The 18,596-nt window shown below is 46.1% G+C and overlaps 1 protein-coding gene across 1 annotated transcript in view; it reads left to right on the top strand.

Moving 5' to 3' along the window:
- The window catches only part of St14 (ST14 transmembrane serine protease matriptase), a 47,137-nt gene extending 28,541 nt beyond the window's left edge, over positions 1 to 18,596 (top strand). The window contains exons 10-19 of the mRNA XM_046432615.2: positions 1,543 to 1,652; positions 1,784 to 1,914; positions 5,573 to 5,677; positions 6,093 to 6,203; positions 6,309 to 6,422; positions 6,722 to 6,844; positions 7,673 to 7,859; positions 16,493 to 16,767; positions 17,641 to 17,777; positions 17,871 to 18,596. Of these exons, the coding sequence (XP_046288571.1) occupies positions 1,543 to 1,652; positions 1,784 to 1,914; positions 5,573 to 5,677; positions 6,093 to 6,203; positions 6,309 to 6,422; positions 6,722 to 6,844; positions 7,673 to 7,859; positions 16,493 to 16,767; positions 17,641 to 17,777; positions 17,871 to 18,032 (1,455 nt within the window). The 3' untranslated portion in view covers positions 18,033 to 18,596. The remainder of the gene's footprint in view (positions 1 to 1,542; positions 1,653 to 1,783; positions 1,915 to 5,572; positions 5,678 to 6,092; positions 6,204 to 6,308; positions 6,423 to 6,721; positions 6,845 to 7,672; positions 7,860 to 16,492; positions 16,768 to 17,640; positions 17,778 to 17,870) is intronic.

Raw genomic sequence — 18,596 nt, 5'->3', positions numbered from 1 at the left:
AAAATAATATTGTACACTGAGGATGCTGAGTAAAATAAAATCTTCTATCTGTGAAATTAAGAAGGAAAAAGAATTTATATTGTAATTTTTCTATTTTATTAGTTACTGTTATTAATCTCTTACTGTGTTTGATTTATAAATTAAACCTCAGCTGGGCATGGTTGGGCACGCCTATAATCCTAGTAATCATCAGGAGGCTGAGGCAGGAATATTAAAAGTTAAGGCCAGCCTTAGCAATTTAGCAAGGCCCTAAGCAACTTAGTGAGATCCTGTCTCAAAATAAAAAATAAAAAGCACTGGGTATGTGGCAGAGTGGTAAAGTGCTGGGTTCAGTCCTCAGTACCAAAAAACAAACAAATACGCAAACAAAAAAATATTCGGGTACATATACACAATGAAATACTAGTCAGCCATAAAAAAGAATGAAATCTTGTTGGCAACATAGATGCAACTGGAGACCATTATGTTAAATGAAATAAGTCAGGCACAGAAAGACAAGCACCACATGAGCTCACTCACTTGGGGTTTTAAAACAGTTGATCTCAACTGAGTTTGGTGGTGTACTCCTGCAATCATAGTAACTTGGGAGGCTGAGGCAGGAGGATTGCAAGTCTGAGGCCAGCCTTAGCAATTTAGTGAGGGCTTAAGCAACTTAGGAAGACCCTGTCTCAAAATAAAAAAAGGGCTGGGAATGTGGCTCAGTGATTAAATGCCCTGGGTTCAGTCACTGAATTTCATAGAAGTTGAGAATAGAATAGTGGTTACCAAAGACTGGGGTGAGCAGTGGGAGGGAGGAATAGGGAAAGACAGGAGCAAGCAACTCTGGTATACTGTTGCACAGTATGGTGACTACAGAATAACGTACTGTACATTTCAAAAAAGCTAGAAGGAAGGATTTTTTTTTTTTTTTTTTTTGTACCAGGGATTGAACTCAGAGGCACTTGGTCACTGAGCTACATTCCCAGTGCTATTTGTATTTTATTTAGAGACAGGGTCTCACTGAGTCTCTAAGCACCTCACTGTTGCTGAGGTTGCCTTTGAACTCGTGATCCTTCCGCCTCAGCCTCCCAAGCTGCCAGGATTACAGGTGTGCACCACCATGCCCGGCGAAGAAAGAATTTTGAAAGTTTTCACCATAAAGAAATAATCAGTGTTCAAGGAGATACATATGTTTAACCTGATTGAAATATTAGTGTATACATACATCAAACATTATATGGTTTTCCCCATTAATATGTACAATTTTAGTATTTTTGTGTATCTGCTTTAAAAAAACTCTAAAAAATAAAAATTGGGGGGAAAAAGAGAGAGAGAGAGAAGCACCTCTAATAGGTATGTATTGGAAAAACCATGGTATATAGGTACTATCTCGGTTGTCAGGCATCCACTGAAGTCTTGGGACTTGTCCCCTGTAGATAAGGGAACTACTGTAGTGTGTCCCTGCTTCATGCTGTTCCATGCCCACCTGCCCACCAGCCATGTGACATCCTGGGGTTCAGGGAAGAGGAAAAGAACTCAGAGTCCAAAGCATTCTCTCTCCAGGTACCCAAAAATAAGAATGTAAAGGTGCGCTTCAAAATCTTCTACCTGGTGGAACCCAACTTGCCGCTGGGCACTTGCCCCAAGGACTACGTGGAGATCAATGGGGAGAAGTGAGCTCCTGGGGATTGGGACCGCCAGGCCTTGGCACTGGAGGTGGGGAGGGGGCAGGGGTCCTGTGCATGCCCAGTGTCCTGGCTTCATGCTGAGCTGTCTCTCCCTCACACTTATGCCTCTCTACTAGGTACTGTGGAGAGAGGTCCCAGTTTGTCGTTAGCAGCAATAGCAACAAAATCACAGTTCGCTTCCACTCGGATCAGTCCTACACTGACATGGGGTTCCTAGCTGAATACCTCTCCTATGACTCCAGTGACCGTGAGTAAATTCTACTGCAGCAGGGGCCTGGTTGGTTAGAGGGATTTACACAGGATGCACTGTTTGTTCTATATATTATCAGCATTGTGCTTTTCCTGATTCAAAGATAACTAGAAATGTAAGATGCATATCACTCTAGTAGCTTTTTTTTTTTTTTTTTTATTGTGGGTTGTTCAAAACATTACAAATTTCTTGACATATCATATTCCACACTTTGATTCAAGTGGGTTATGAACTCCCACCTTCACCCCATACACAGATTGCAGAATCACATCAGTTACACATCCATTGATTTACAAATTGCCATACTAGTGTCTGTTGTGCTCCGCTGCCTTTCCCATCCTCCACCCTCCCCCCTCCCCACCTCTCCCCTCCCCTCCCCTCCTCTCTCTCTATCTCCTCCACTGTATAACCCTGAGGGTCTCCTTCCATTACCATGCAATTTCCCTTCTCTCTCCCTTTCCCTCCCACCTCTCATCCCTGTTGAATGTTAATCTTCTTCTCCTACTCTTCGTCCCTACTCTGTTCTTAGTTACTCTCTTTATATCAAAGAAGACATTTGGCATTTGTTTTTTAGGGATTGGCTAGCTTCACTTAGCATAATCTGCTCTAATGCCATCCATTTCCCTGTAAATTCTATGATTTTGTCATTTTTTAATGCAGAGTAATACTCCATTGTGTATAAATGCCACATTTTTTTTATCCATTCGTCTATTGAAGGGCATCTAGGTTGGTTCCACAGTCTTGCTATTGTGAACTGTGCTGCTATGAACATCGATGTAGCAGTGTCCCTGTAGCATGCTCTTTTTAGGTCTTTAGGGAATAGACCCAGAAGGGGAATAGCTGGGTCAAATGGTGGCTCCATTCCCAGCTTTCCAAGAAATCTCCATACTGCTTTCCAAATTGGCTGCACCAATCTGCAGTCCCACCAGCAATGTACAAGTGTACCCTTTTCCCCACATCCTCGCCAGCACTTGTTGTTGTTTGACTTCCTAATGGCTGCCAATCTTACTGGAGTGAGATGGTATCTTAGGGTGGTTTTGATTTGCATTTCTCTGACAGCTAGAGATGTTGAGCATTTTTTCATGTACTTGTTGATTGACTGTATGTCCTCCTCTGAGAAGTGTCTGTTCAGGTCCTTGGCCCATTTGTTGATTGGGTTGTTTGTTCTCTTATTGTCTAATTTTTTGAGTTCTTTGTATACTCTGGATATTAGGGCTCTATCTGAAGTGTGAGGAGTAAAGATTTGTTCCCATGATGTAGGCTCCCTATTTACCTCTCTTATTGTTTCTTTTGCTGAGAAAAAACTTTTTAGTTTGAGTAAGTCCCATTTGTTGATTCTAGTTATTAACTTTTGTGCTATGGGTGTCCTATTGAGGAATTTGGAGCCCGACCCCACCGAATGTAGATCGTAGCCAACTTTTTCTTCTATCAGACGGCGCGTCTCTGATTTGATATCAAGCTCCTTGATCCATTTTGAATTAACTTTTGTGCATGGTGAGAGAAAGGGATTCAGTTTCATTTTGTTGCATATGGATTTCCAGTTTTCCCAGCACCATTTGTTGAAGATGCTATCTTTCCTCCATTGCATGCTTTTAGCCCCTTTATCAAATAAAAGATAGTTGTAGTTTTGTGGATTGGTTTCTGTGTCCTCTATTCTGTACCATTGGTCCACCCGCCTGTTTTGGTACCAGTACCATGCTGTTTTTGTTACTATTGCTCTGTAGTATAGTTTGAAGTCTGGTATCGCTATACCGCCTGATTCACACTTCTTGCTTAGCATTGTTTTTGCTATTCTGGGTCTTTTATTTTTCCATATGAATTTCATGATTGCTTTCTCTATTTCTACAAGAAATGCCGTTGGGATTTTGATTGGCATTGCATTAAACCTATAGAGAACTTTTGGTAATATCGCCATTTTGATGATGTTAGTTCTGCCTATCCATGAACAGGGTATATTTTTCCATCTTCTAAGATCTTCTTCTATTTCTCTCTTTAGGGTTCTGTAGTTTTCATTGTATAAGTCTTTCACCTCTTTTGTTAGGTTGATTCCCAAGTATTTTATTTTTTTTGAAGATATTTTGAATGGAGTGGTTGTCCTCATTTCCATTTCAGAGGATTTGTCGCTGATATACAGGAATGCCTTTGATTTATGCGTGTTGATTTTATATCCTGCCACTTTGCTGAATTCATTTATTAGCTCTAATAGTTTCTTTGTAGAGCCTTTTGGGTCTGCTAGGTATAGAATCATATCATCTGCAAATAGTGATAATTTAAGTTCTTCTTTTCCTATTTTGATGCCTTTAATTTCTTTCGTCTGTCTAATTGCTCTGGCCAGTGTTTTGAGAACTATGTTGAAGAGAAGTGGAGAGAGAGGGCATCCCTGTCTTGTTCCAGATTTTCTAGTAGCTTTTTGAGGAAAGAATTTTATTTCAGATGCAGTTATTATAAAAGACTGACAGCAAATGTAGGTTCACACCATGCCCTTCAGGGTTGCTTCCCAGCACGATGTATCTGGAGCCTGAGGATTCTCCTCTCTTGTCTTCCTGGGGCTATCTGTCCCTTCGGTTCAACATCACTGTGACTTTTCTTATCTATGCTTGTCTTTATGGCTGTTGAGCACTTTTAGGATAAATATCAAATTTTTGAAGCACATTAGAAAATAACCCTTGACTGTGTGAATAGCAATTGGTTGATGCACACAATACAGATTGAGTCTCCATTGTCTGAAATGCTTGGGACCAGAGTGTTTTCGATTTCAGATTTTGGATTTTGGAATATTTGCATATGTGCAATGAGATATCTTGGGGAGTATGTGAATTTAGTGCTTAGACTAACTTCATTTATATTTTACATATACCTTGTACACATAGTGTATTTGGTACACCTATTTTTTTGACTATAATCTGTCACACAAGTTCAGGTGTGTCATTATGTTGGAGCTCAAAAATTTGGAATTTTGGAGCACTTTGAGTTTTGGATTTTGGACCTGTAGTTTTAAATTTCAACACTGCATCATAGAATAACCTTTCAGGAGACATCTTTGCTCTACTAAGGAACCCACGTTTAAGTTAAAATTCAACTGCATGACTTACCAAAAGTGTAATTAGATGAGCCAAGTACCTTTGATCCAAAGACATACTTGTGACCAAAGCATATGTGTGCAGGGCCAGTGACAACAGTCTCCTCACATCTTTGTCCTCTGCTTGATGACCCCAATTGTCAAACACCTCCCAGTTTCAGAGACAGTGAAATATGAACAGTTCCCTAGCATGAAGGAAATAGGTGATGTCATTAACCCTTGGGCGAGGACATGCACATCATCCATGTACTGAGCCTCCGCTGCCCCTGTTGCAGGCGGGAGCCTGGTGCTCAGAGGCATGAGGGTACAGCAGCACTGCTAATGCAGCCCCCTCCTTCCACTTTGCCTGGAGCTGCTAGCGTTCGTCACTGGTAGTCAGGAGGAGCTTGGCCAGCCCTGCCCTGCACCGGCTGCTGCTGTAGGAACCCCCTTCGCCATAGTTTGGTGGGCCTGGGTGACCCTGAGTGCCTGCCTGACTTCCCTGTTTGCAGTCTGGGTCTTCCATGTGGCTGTGAGGTTGGCGTTGAGGGCGGGAGGTTGGGACCACAGACCTCGGACCTGCTTTGTTCCCTACAGCTTGCCCTGGGATGTTCACGTGCAAAACTGGGAGGTGCATTCAGAGGAACATGCGCTGCGATGGCTGGGCTGACTGCACCGACTACAGTGACGAGTTACACTGCAGTGAGTCACGCTGGGAAACTGGAATGTCCCCTCCTGCCCTCATTGTGCCCCATGGCTCCTGCTGGCTGCCCCTTGTGGCAAGAAGGCCCGAGGTGGTGGGAATTTGTACTTATGTTCTGCTGCCCTCCCTCCCTCTGGGTGCAGAGACATCTGGCCCCTTTCCCTCCCGCTGCTGTCTGCAACTCCTGGCTGCTGGTGAAGCAGGCGATGGAGTGTTTTGAAAGTGCTGAGGTCAGCTCCTTAGCTGGTGGAGCAGGCATGCCCCAGGCCAGCTCTCCAGATGGGAAGTGGTCCCCTGGCGGCTCTGATTGTCCAGGCTTCCCTGGGGGAAGTCGTGAGTGATGAGGCTGCCACCAAGAAGACCAGGATCACAACCAAACCTTGCAGCTGATTTCTGCCTCTTGCCTCACTCCAGCATGCAACGCCACCCACCAATTTACCTGCAAGAACAACTTCTGCAAGCCCTTGTTCTGGGTCTGTGACAGCGTGAATGACTGTGGGGACAACAGCGATGAGCAGGGGTGCAGTAAGTATCCTGGGGCAGGTGGCCATCTGGGCTTCCCTGCAGCTGCCCGCTTGGCCTGGGCAGAAGGGCATGTCAGGCCATCATTAAGGAGTTGTTCTTCCCCAGGTTGTTCCGCTGGGACCTTCCAGTGTGCCAATGGGAAGTGCCTCCCACAGAGCCAGCGGTGCAACGGGAAGGACAACTGTGGGGATGGATCTGACGAGATCTCGTGTGACAGTGGTGAGACCTGGCTCTGCCTTCCTACAGGGATGCGGACATTTCTTCCTGGTGTATCTGCACTAGGAGCACACTACTGTGCAGCGTGCCCAGAGATTAGTAGATAAACCTGTTAAGAATGATAAGAAAGAGCATCAGTTGGGGGAGAATCTTTTAGAAGGTAGAGAACATGGGTGTGATGGTTGGGGCCAGCCTGGGGGAGGGGTGGAAGGTAGATGGATCATGAGATGCTTCTGAGGGCTTCTGGCTTATAGTTATGGGCTGCAGAGGAGCTGATTCCCATCTGTGTCCTCCTTGAACAGCGAGCGTCGTCACTTGCACTGAACACACTTATCGCTGCCACAATGGGCTCTGCCTGAGCAAGGGCAGCCCTGAGTGTGACGGAAAGAAGGACTGTAGTGATGGCTCCGATGAAAAGGACTGTGGTAAGCAGAGCTTCTGTGTCTGGTTAGGCAGGCTGTTCACTGTGCAAGGTACCCACAAAAGGGTGCACCCAGAGGTGGAAATCCTGCCAGCACCTTGCTCACCTAGGTCTGTGCCCAGAAAGCTGGTGCATTTGACTGGAGCAAAGATGCTGTACCATAGCCTAGCTCTGGTTCTGGAGAAAGGCCCAGGCAGGCAGCACATTGGTACCTCTGTGGCACAGCTGGGGTGCTAGCAGAGGTGCTGGGGCTGGTGCCTGCTCTGTAGATGGAGCCACTGGTGAGTGGCTTGGAGAGGAGTCCTTAGCTCCTCTGAGTACCAGACAGGGTTTCCCCCACCGGCCCATATGTTAACTTGCAGCCCCTGTGTGTTGCTGAAACAGGGGTTCAGTTTGGGCAGAGTTATAGTTCTGTGCCTTCCTGTCAGGCCTCGGCTCTTCCCTCTCGGCAGTCAACAAGAATATTTAGGCAAATGACATCCAAATTGAGTCTAAGCAAACCAGCAGGTGTCTCAAGACCCTTAGTGCATTTGTGCAGGATAGAGGAGCTGGGAGCGTGGGGGTGAGAGGAAGGGGAAGGTGGACCACAGAGGGTGCCTGAAGCTCAGAGTGCTGAGGTCAGCTTCCTTAGCTAGTGGAGCAGGCATGCCCCAGGCCAGCTCTCCAGATGGGAAGTGGTCCCCTGGCGGCTCTAGAGAGTCCCTCATGCCACCTGTGCTCCAGCACTGCTGTGTAGGCCAGAGCCAGAGGTGATTCCCCTTGGAGTGGGGAGTCTGGCTGTTCCCTTGTGGTTGGGTGGCCCGCCATCTTTGGTTCTCTGTTCTCTCTCCAGACTGTGGGCTGCGGTCATTCAGCAAACAGGCTCGGGTCGTTGGGGGCACAAATGCAGACCAGGGTGAGTGGCCCTGGCAGGTGAGCCTCCACAGCCAGGGCCAAGGCCACGTGTGCGGGGCTTCGCTCATCTCTCCGAACTGGCTGGTCTCTGCAGCCCACTGTTTTATGGATGACAGAGATTTCAGGTAGGTCTCTGGGTGGGTGATGAGGTCCCCTGTGCCTATGAGTCATGCCAGGGTGGGCTGTCACTAGGATAGGGTGGTGGAGAGTGGCAGTTATCTAGCAACAGAGCTTAGTAACAGTGCTAATAGAAACTCACTTTTATTAGGTACTCTCTCAGTCAAATACTTTCTGTGCCACCCCTAGTGGGGCCGATCTGTTTATATCTCTACTTTATAGAAACAGACTCAGAAAGGTAAGGGCATTTGGTCAAGGTTGCACAGCTATGTGGCAAAACCAAACTTGAGCTCAAGTGTTGATTCCAAAGCCTTTTTGGTTAATGTCTGTATTGCATGGTTCCCTGGAATTGGTTAAAGAAGAGTCTTGGTTTTTCAATCCTGCTCTGGTTTGCAAGTGACCTTAGGCAAGTTATTCAAACTTCTTAGGCCTGGGGTTCTTCAAGGATAATATGATGCTGTTAGTTCTCATTCTTAGAGTTGTGAGAATTAAATATTATATTGTCCTTGGTACATAGTGCTATGCCTGTCACATAGTAGGTGCAGGCTGTTATGCTCGAATTCAGGATCCCCAAAAGACCACCAGAGACCCAAGATCGATGTAAGCAGCAAAGAGGTGTTTATTGCGAGCTAGCTTGGTCCTCCGCGCACACACAGCAACTGGTGACGCTGAGAGGCCCCAAGCCCAGGGTTTGCAGCAGTTTTATACATTCTTTGGAGAAGGCAGGGGCCCCCACATACATAATAGCATCTCTTAGCAAATCATCACACACCACCGGAAAATCAAATAACAACTCTAAAACATGATCAGCACATTCACTGGCGGGAACAAGTTGGGTAGGGGTGATTGGTTACTACAAGAGGGGGATTCATTTGAACTGATTGGTTTAAGCCAAGAGTGGTGTTCGTGCTGAACTACATGGTTTCCCAACACGTTATCAACCACCATAAACTACTGGGAGGGTCATCTGGCATCCCAGGTATTTCCCTGTCTCATGCTGATTGGTGGCTGCTAGGGGGTTGCTATGGGTCCTCACCTAGCCTGACTGAGTCCGGGACACCTGGCCAGCAGATCTCTCCTGTTATTTGTAGATAAACAACTCAGCAGGGTGGGAATATGCCTAGGAGTGCTCTGTGGGTCTTTCCAAGGACAAAGGTGATATCCCTTCCTTGGACAGGCTTTGCTCTGAGGTAGAGGCTGGTTTTTCAAGGCCTGGAAGAAGAGCCACATTCGTGTTCCAAGGCTAGGTGGGCAGGCACCAGAGTCTAGGAGGCTAGAGAATTTGCAGGAGTTGACTAGGTATGGGGCTGGGGTTATTGGGGTCTTGCTCCTGGCCTGTGCAGGTTGTCTGGCCATTGGCCACAGGAAGGAGTCTAAGGGGATAGCTTGCTCTGTGGGCCTTCTAGGGGATTGTACCTTGCTGCCAACTGCAAGCTCTTCTGCAGTAGGCAGCTCGGGGACAGGCAACCCAGGCTGCCTTGACCTTTTATGGAGAGGAGAGATGGGGCCCACAGCAGGAAGGCAGCCAAAGGCACAGGTGTGTGTGGTGTGGGTGATGGAGGCAGCAAATGGCTGGAGGGAGCAGGGCTGGCTCATTTTCCCCTGGGCCTCTGTAGATTGTCGCCATCGAGCCTCATCCAGGCCCATCCAACCTGAGCCAGTTCTTCTTTCTTGTTTTGTCATACTGAGCTCCACCCTGGGCAGGAAGGATTTTTTTTCTTAGTGGGGTTTTAAGAACTTATTTAAGAATTTTTAAAAATAAACTTTTTATTTCAAATTGTAAAAGTGTTATGGATTTCTCATGTACCCTTTACCCAGGGCTCCTCCACGTTAGCATGTGTGTTTATACTCAGAAACTAACACTGGTCCGTTCCAAGTAATTAAACTCCAGATTTCACTAACCAAGTTTCATGCTAATGTCCTTTCTGCTCAGGAGCCAGCCCAGGCAGGCGAGCGTCTCCTTACCCTGTCTCTAGGACGGGAGTGTCCCGGTCCCCCTTGCCCTGTCTCTAGAATGGGAGTGTCTCAGTCCTGTCCTTGCCAGTGCCAAGGCCATGTGCTGTGTGGAAAGTCCTCCTGTGAGTTAGTCTGATGTTTTTCTCATGACCGGACTGGAGTTAGGAACATTTGGAAAGAATGTCACATCATTTCAGCAGATAAATGATATGTGGTAGTCAGCTTTTTGTCACCGTGACTAAAATACTCAACGAGAACACCTTAGAAAAAGAAAGATTTATTTTGGCTCAACAACTCAGAGGATTCAGTCCATGGTTGACTAGCTCCAAGGCAAAAATTTCATGGCTGAAGGGCGTGGCAGAGGAAGGCTACTCAGCTCCTGGCTTTCAGGAAGGAGAGAGAGAGAGAGAGAGAGAGAGAGAGAGAGAGAGAGAGAGAGATACACACACACACACACACACACACACACGGGGAGGGGGGCAGGGGGGGAGGGCCTGGGGACAGGATAAACTCTTCCCAGGCACACCGCCAGTGACCTCTAGCTAGGTCCCACTCCCAGTAGCCCATTCAGCTACCAGTGGATAAGTCCATCCAGTGAGAGCCCTCAAGATCCAGTCATTGCCCAAGCCCCACCTCTGAACCTTGCTGCATGAGGTTCGTGCTCTCAACACGAGCTTTTGGGAGGACAGTCCAGATCTAAACCATCACATGTGTGAGCATGACCTGCCTCTGGTGATGTTGCTCATTATCCTTTGGTTAAGGTAGTGCTTGCTAGCTTTCTCCACTACCACGTCATTATTTTCTCTGATCTTTGGATGTGAGTCTATTTAGAATTTTTCTTTTTTTTGAAAATTTTGTTATATATGATAGCAGAATGCATTATAATTCATATTACACATATAGAACACAATTTTTCATATCTGGATGTTCACAAAGTGACTCTATCTTACTCTGACAAAAACTGTCACATTAGCTGTAGCATCAAAGCATGTTTTGTATAGAGTAGGTGAAGACCATTCTTGCTTTTGTTGTCTAATAAAAAGGAGTGATGAGAATTTTGAGAAGTCTAGTAGATTGGGGTCTCAAAAATTACTTCCCTACATGCACAGCAGACTCTGGATTTACTTGATAGATATATATCTGTAAGTTGACAGCTTCATCTTTTTTGTAGTCCCCCTGGAAAAGAAATGGCTGTTGCTGCAAATAACACTCCGGATGACTGGTATATCCAAACACAATAAGTTTATGAAAACAGGGCTTTTTCATTCCACTGCTGTCTTTTCTATCTTTGGATACATGTCTGAAGCTGTCTTTTCTATCTTTGGATACATGTCTGAAGAGTGTACAAGAGGCAGCAGTGGAATTGTGTGCCAGAAGAATAGAACTCACTGTGCAGAAATTAAGCATGTGATACAATGTTCCTAAGGAACAGTACATAAAGCAGTCTTGGATGACTTTAAATGAAAAGATAGAAATGTAAGTCCTCCATAACATTTAAAGAAATGGGATATAAATGTACCAGACTATATGATAGATTTCTATTTCTCTCAAGTGACTTGGATACTGGTGTAAGAGAGGAAGAAGACAGAACTGGTCACTCAGTGAAGAATACATTCCCTTGTCCTGGCTCCGGTTAAGATGAATGTTGTGTTCACTAATCATGATCTCTTTAATTAAACATGATTAATTTGAACCACTTTCAAATCCCTTTTGTGCTAATATATTGAGTTATTTATTGGTTAGCTGACTTAAAAGAAATATTGGTTAAGAGTGCTGGCTGTGGAGCTAAGATTGAATTTAAACTTTGACTTCCCTAATTACTAATGAGTTGTCTCACATGTGACTCAAATTCTCAGAAACACAATTTCCTCATAGGTGAAACAGAAGAATACCTACTTGTAAAAGTTAGTATACAGATTAAATGAGGAAAAGTATTAAACATTCAGCATAGTTTACCTGGCAAATAAAAAATACTCAACAAATGAGAGTGAAAGCAAAGAACAAATGTTATTTTCCATTCTAGTATAGGTGCACTGTAAGGAAGTTTGTCCTTTTTCATTTATTTGCATTCATGTTGACTCATGTATCTATTTTGTATTTGGGGGTTGTAACCCAATAACGTGATACTTACTTTGTTGCTCATATTGTTCCAGAATTGCCGGTTGGGAACTCCTTGAGGGCCGCTTCTGTGTCCCTTTGACTTGTTCCATTCTTTCAGTGTTTCGGAGTCACTCCTTTGCTTTCTAGCAACACTAGACTCATCTGACACCTTCTCTGCCCCAGCCTTAGAACCAGTCACTTCTGCAAGGAGCACTTCATCAGGGGATGGTATTAGAAATCAAGAACTGGGTGCTCATTGTTATTTGCAGAGTCACTATTTCTAGGTCCTTCAGGGGGCCCAGCTAGGAGATAGGGGTGTGTGTGTGTGTGTGTGTGTGTGTGTGTGCGCGCGCGCGTGTGCGTGCATTGGGCCTGTGTTTACTGCTTTCTCTTTCTTTGCTTCAAAATTTCATTTTTTATTTCTTTTTCCTCATCTTCTGTTGAATATCTGTCTTACTTCTGCTAATTCATGGTGCCTTTTATAACAGCCATTGTTGTTAATAGTATGTGGGAAACGAGCCTTAGTTTCTGTACTTCACAGTCTTGCTAGGTCAGGGATAACACACTACAGTTGCTCACACCTTCATGCACACATGCACACAGGTGGTAAGTGCTGTGCCGGAACTGTGTACAGGCTACCTCAGGCCCCCCAGGCGATGGGAAGGGTGACGATTGAGCAGAGGTGTCTAAACCAAGTGCTGGAATGTGAGGGGTTTTGTCAGCAGGACCAGGTGGTGCAGACCTTCCAGACAAAGGGAGTGTTGTGCACAGAGGCAGACGTGTGAAGTGTGCGGGGACCTGGGGTCGAGTTACTCTGCGTGCATTTCTGAGTCATCTAGTGCTCCTAAGGCACTGTGGAGAGGTGGGTTTTTTTTTTTTTTTTTTTCTTTTTCTTTTTCTTTTTGGTACCAGGGATTGAACTCAGGGGCACTCAACCACTGAACCACATCCTCAGCCCCATTTTGTATTTTATTTAGAGACAGGGTCTCACTGAGTTGTTTAGTGCCTTGCTAAGTTACTGAGGCTGACTTTGAACTTGTAGGTCAGCCTCCCCAGCTACTGGGATTACAGGCATGCGCCACTGCACCTGTCCTGAAAGGTGTTTTAATGCCATGAAGTACACAAGCTGCCTACATTTAAATGGTGGCCCACACTTATTAACTGTGTGTCTTAAGCAAATGATTCTTTACTCAAGTCCTTATCTTAAATTGCAGGGCTGTTTGGTCAGCCTGGAGAAGGGTGCTTGGTTCTTGTAAATGCTGTCTTAGTGATTACTATGGGAAGTTTCAATGACTGCATCTGCCCTCCTGGTCTCTCTGTTCCTGGTAGGTGTGCAGACCTTAAACACTGGCAGTCTGTCAGTTGGCTTTCCATCACTGTGACAAATACCTGAAACAATCAGCTTAGAAAAGGGTCACTTTTTTTTTGCTCACAGTTTTAGAGGTTCCAATCTATGATTAGGTGGACCCATTGCTTTTAAAAGCCTCTGGTTGAATGGCCATGGCAGAGATCAAGGGACAGAGCAAAACTGTTCTCCCTGCTGGGCATGGTGGTGTATGCCTGGCAATCCCAGACACTCAGGAGGCTGAGGCAGGAGCATCACAAGTTTGAAGCCAGTCTCAGAAACTTAGCAAGACCCTGTTTCAAATTAAAAATAGAAAGGGCTGGGGATGTGATTCAGTGATTAAGCACCCCTGGGTTCAATCCCCAGTACCAAAAAATTGTTTACCTTGTGGCTGGGAAGCAAAAGAGAAGAAGAGGAAGGGACTGGGGTCTCATAATCTCCCCTTCAAGAGCATGCCCCAGTGACCTAAAGACCTCCCAGTAGGCCCCACCTCTAAAAGGTTATACCACCTCCCAAAAGTGCCACCATAGGGACCAAGTCTTTAGCATATGGACCTTTAAGGCGACACTCTAAATCTCAACTATAGCACTGAACTTGCTGATGAAATTGAATGCTTTTCTGGGTGAATAATGTTGGCTGTAGGAAAAAGACCACTGTGCAGGATTAATAGAGAGGGTTTCTCGAAAGAGGGTTTGGGGTTGTTGGGTGCATGGGGCCCAGTTTCGGGGAGAGGAGGTGAGGCAAGGAGCCTGACAAGGGCCTTTCTGTGCTGGGATAACACAGAATGGAGGTGGAAGGGACTAGGCTGACTGTCCCTCTCCTCCATCCTATCTCATCCTTTCTACTTCTGAGATCTTGCCTACTGAGCATTCCTGAAGCATCCTTTGGCTTGCCCTAGACTACAGACCTCCTTGCTCCCTCCCAGCACTCTGGTCTGCACAATACATTGCCAGCACAGTCTTTCCAAAATCTTATTGCATCAACCTCTTGCTTAAATGCTTGCCCTGGCTTGCAGGATAAAGTAGAATCCCCTTTCCAATGACCCCCTTCCAATGACAGCCATGTCATCTGTCTTCTGCCAATCTGACCAGCCTTAGTCTCACCTCTGGTCTTATACCTTTATGTTATTCAAGTTTTGCTTCCTAAAAACTCACCGTTTTCTTTTTAAATATGCTGCTTTCTGCCCTACCTGCAGACTTTGATCCAATCCTTTTTGACTTTAGGACTTGATTTATTTCCTTCCTCTCACTGCTACCCAACCTGTACTCTTCCAGAGCTTTCTATCCCTTCCTCTGTGGGACATTTTTCATGTTGGGCTGTGATCGATGATTTTCATGTCTCTCTCCCCCAGTAAACTGTCAACTTAAAAAAAGGGACTGAGTTTAGTGTAATTCCTAGAACATCATGGGTGCCCAATAGTTACTGAATGAATGAATGAGTAAATGGATGGATGCCTGTATCGCCAGGATGAAGGATGAATGGGAAGAAACATTAGAAAAGGGAAGACTAGCTGGGCACAGCAGTGCACACCTCTAATCCCAGCTACTTGGGAAGCTGAGTCAGGAGGATCACAAGTTCAAGGCCAGCCCGAACAACTCAGCAAGACCCTGTCTCAAAATAAAAATAAAAATGGCTGGGGATGTAGCTCAGTAATAGAGTACCCCTGGATTCAATCCCCCATACCAAAAAAGAAAAAGAAAAAAGAAGAAAGGGAAAGGCCAATGAGTGGTGGTGGGAAGTTGAGGTCTGACCTGATTCGTCTTGGGAATCACTTTATGTTGCTTAACAAAATGAAAAGGATCTCACAAGAGCAGTTTTTAGGAAGTTCTTTTTTAGAGAGTAGAGACCCAGTTTGGAGGGTAATGCTTCAGTCAGGGTGTGAGGTTCTGGTGAGCGGGCTGTGTGGCAGCACAAATGACAAGGAGGTGACCAATGCAAGGGGAGTCAGGGGACCTGTGGAACAGCAGGGCTTCAGCAGGGAGGAGGCCCAGCTCAGGGCAGGGATGAGGAGGGGTGCTATGGCTACACAGCTCAGCTACCTCTTGACTTTCCTGAGAGAGAAAATGAAGTAGGTTTTCATGCTTTTCTCTGCAATTTAGATTTTTCTATTTTAAAGATCTATTTTTTTTTTCAATTTTTTATTTTGGAAAATGTTCAGTCCTACAAAATGTTGCAAGTATAGTGGTGAAAGGAAGAAAGGAAAAAAGGACTAGAGCAATGAGCACCTCGGACCCTCTCTACGTTCACTAATTGTTGCACTTGACCCCATTTACTTTATTTTGCTCTTTGCATGTGTACCTGTGTTTTGGGGAACCATTTCTGACTTAAGCGCAGCTGCTAGGACACTTCTTTAGTACTTCAGCCTATAACTTTTTTTGCTCCAGATCTGAAATTGCCACTTCTCCAAAGAGCCCTGGTTCCTTTTAATGGAGAAACGGAATCTAAGTCTCGGGTGCCCCTGGGAATGGCATTACTTTGAGGCTAAATTTTTTAAATCATGAAGTTTTAGTGAGACTTTTCATTTTTGTAAATCTCTTTTTTCCCCACACTGGAAGTTGGCTCTCAGCCACATTTGTGTCCTCGCTTCTTTGCTCTTGTCCTCCAGATATGGTCTGATATGGCTTCAGAATTGCTAACTTGTTCCACGGCCAATCACTAACCTCACATTAAAACTCAATATATTTTTCAATTCGCTTTGGTCTCAGAATATATATACCATTGTGTTAAAAAATTGGATGATTTTTGAGTTATTCCTCCTTGAAAGATCAGATTAAAAGATACTTTTTTTTTTTCTTGCATTACTAGAGATTGAACCCAGAATCTCGACCATGCTAGGCAAGTGTTCTACACTGAGCTACATCCCCAGCATTTTAAATTTTATTTTGAAATAGGGCTGGCCCCAGACTTACCATCCTCTTGCGTCAGCCTCTGGGATTACAAGTGCACTCAGCCAAGACACGTATTTCTTGATAATCAGATTAAAAGTGTATTAAAAGAGGGAATAAAGATGTCCAGAGAGGTTCAGTGCTGTGTCAGGGTGCTTAATAGAGTTTTCAGTTTAGGATCAAGCCCAAGTAAGGGCCACTTTCCTCTGTCACCTGCTTCTTAGCAGGTCCTGGTGGCTTTATGTATGGTGAGCAGGAACTTGGTGTAGTACTGGTGTGCACACACACTCACATGTGTCCTGGCGCAGCCTTGCAATTGCAGTCTCATGGCCACTTCTCCTCTGACACCTCCCAGGTATTCAGACCCCACTTTGTGGACTGCCTTCCTGGGCCTTCATGATCAGAGCAAGCGCAGTGACTCTGGGGTGCAGGAGCACCAGCTCAAGCGTATCATCACCCACCCTTCCTTCAATGACTTCACCTTCGACTATGACATTGCACTGTTGGAGCTGAAGAAGCCTGCTGAGTACAGTTCTGTGGTGCGGCCGATTTGCCTGCCTGACACTTCTCATGTCTTCCCTGTTGGCAAGGCCATCTGGGTCACAGGCTGGGGGCACACCCAGGAGGGAGGTAAGCTTCAGGCTGGGCCCAGGGACCTGCAGAGAGCCTCAGGCCTTCTTCGGAGGTGGCTATCAGCTATCCTGCCTCTGTATTTGCATCCTTTTTGGTGTCTAACTTGTCTGCCTGGCTTCTGAGCCAATGGATTTCCCTGATTTCTTTTTGCCTGGCAGGATGAGGCTGTATAAGGTAGAATGTAAAAGGGGCATGGGATTTGCAGGTTGGGCTCTGGACTGAAGGCCTGGCTTTGCCACTTAACTACCTGAGTGACTTGGGTGAGTTTCTTAAACTCTGACCTTGGTTCTTCATGGGCAAAAAGAAGTGGTACTTAATGTATATGAGAATGTGGGTGTGGCTGCCCTTTGTCACTTGGAAAGGCCATTAACTGTGCTGTGATATTACCTGTCATGGAAATGAGTGGCCTGTTCCTTCTGCACCCACTTGTAGGAGGCAGTCTGTTGGCAAACGTAAAAAAAATTTTAAATCCACTGTAATATTTATATAGCATGTTGCTGAAAATTTGTAGCATATAGAGAGGTAAAGAATAAAAACCTGACTTGTAGCTCCCCTGCCCTGGCAAAACCACTGTGGCATCTGGTGGCACTTTCTGTCCTCCTGCTTTCTTCACACCCCTTACCTTGGTGCACATTTGACTTCATATCATCTGACAGATTTCCAGCATATTGCCTATTTTCTGGTTGAGTAGTATTCCATTGAGAAGTGCCATCAATTACTTACGCATTTGTTAGTTGTCCACACCTGGGCTGTTTACAGAGCTTTGCTGGTCAACTGCCTCTTGTGGGGAGCATCTCCAGTGACCTTTTCCCCATGCAGCTCGTAGGAGAGCTCCCTGTTTGAGTCAGCCCTGTCCTACCCGCTCTACAGGCTCCGGGGCGCTGATCCTGCAGAAGGGTGAGATCCGCATCATCAACCAGACGACCTGTGAGGGCCTGATGCCGCAGCAGATCACCCCTCGGATGATGTGTGTGGGCTTCCTCTCTGGGGGCGTGGATGCCTGCCAGGTGTGTGGGCTGCCAGTGGGCGGGTCCTGGGGAGAGGCCAGTCCTGGGGAGAGATGGGGCAAGGCCCTCACGCACAGGGCTTTCTCTACTCAGGGTGATTCCGGGGGCCCCTTGTCCAGCGTGGAGGAGGATGGACGAATCTTCCAGGCAGGTGTGGTGAGCTGGGGTGAAGGCTGCGCCCAGAGAAACAAGCCAGGCGTGTATACGAGGCTACCTGTATTTCGGGACTGGATCAAAGAGCAGACTGGGGTGTAGAGGCAGGGAAGCCTGCCAGTCAACCCATCATGAACGCCTGTGGGGCCACCCCAACGCACACCTGCCAGCTGAGGACAAGACCACTGGCTGTATTCCTGCTTCGTTCCTCTCTTCTCCGCAAACCCAGACTGTGAACTGCATCCTCAGGACTCTGAATCCCCCCTGGAGAGCCTGTTGCCTCCCTCAGTCTCCACAGTGGGGTCGGAAAGGTGAGGAGGGGGAACAATGGGCAGTGCCCGTGGCCCAGCCGAGCACAAAGGCTTGAGGCCACAGACTCCCGCTCCAGCCCCAGGCTGGGCCTGAGGCTTTTTCCTGCAGACCTGCTTCCTGTGTCTCTAAGGAGGAGCTTCTGGGATCTCATCAGTGGAGGTGGTGGCAACTGCAGTCGCGACTGTGGGGTCCTGGGTGATACTCCTCCAGAAACCCAAGTCCAAAGGACCCTAGAAGACAGATGAATCTGATTGGAATTGTTTTACACTCTCCCATTGTGGCCTTCAGTGTGTGTGTTTGTGTGTATGATAAAACATTTTATTTCTTTTTAGATAAAAATTTTCCTTTCTGGAA

Source organism: Marmota monax, unplaced genomic scaffold (genome assembly GCF_021218885.2).
Source record: "Marmota monax isolate L192 unplaced genomic scaffold, Marmota_monax_Labrador192_F-V1.1 WCK01_AAM20220418_F8-fsc00062, whole genome shotgun sequence".
NCBI lineage: Eukaryota > Metazoa > Chordata > Mammalia > Rodentia > Sciuridae > Marmota > Marmota monax.
Note: the sequence above shows the minus strand (reverse complement) of the source record. Positions and strands in the feature narration are given on the sequence as shown.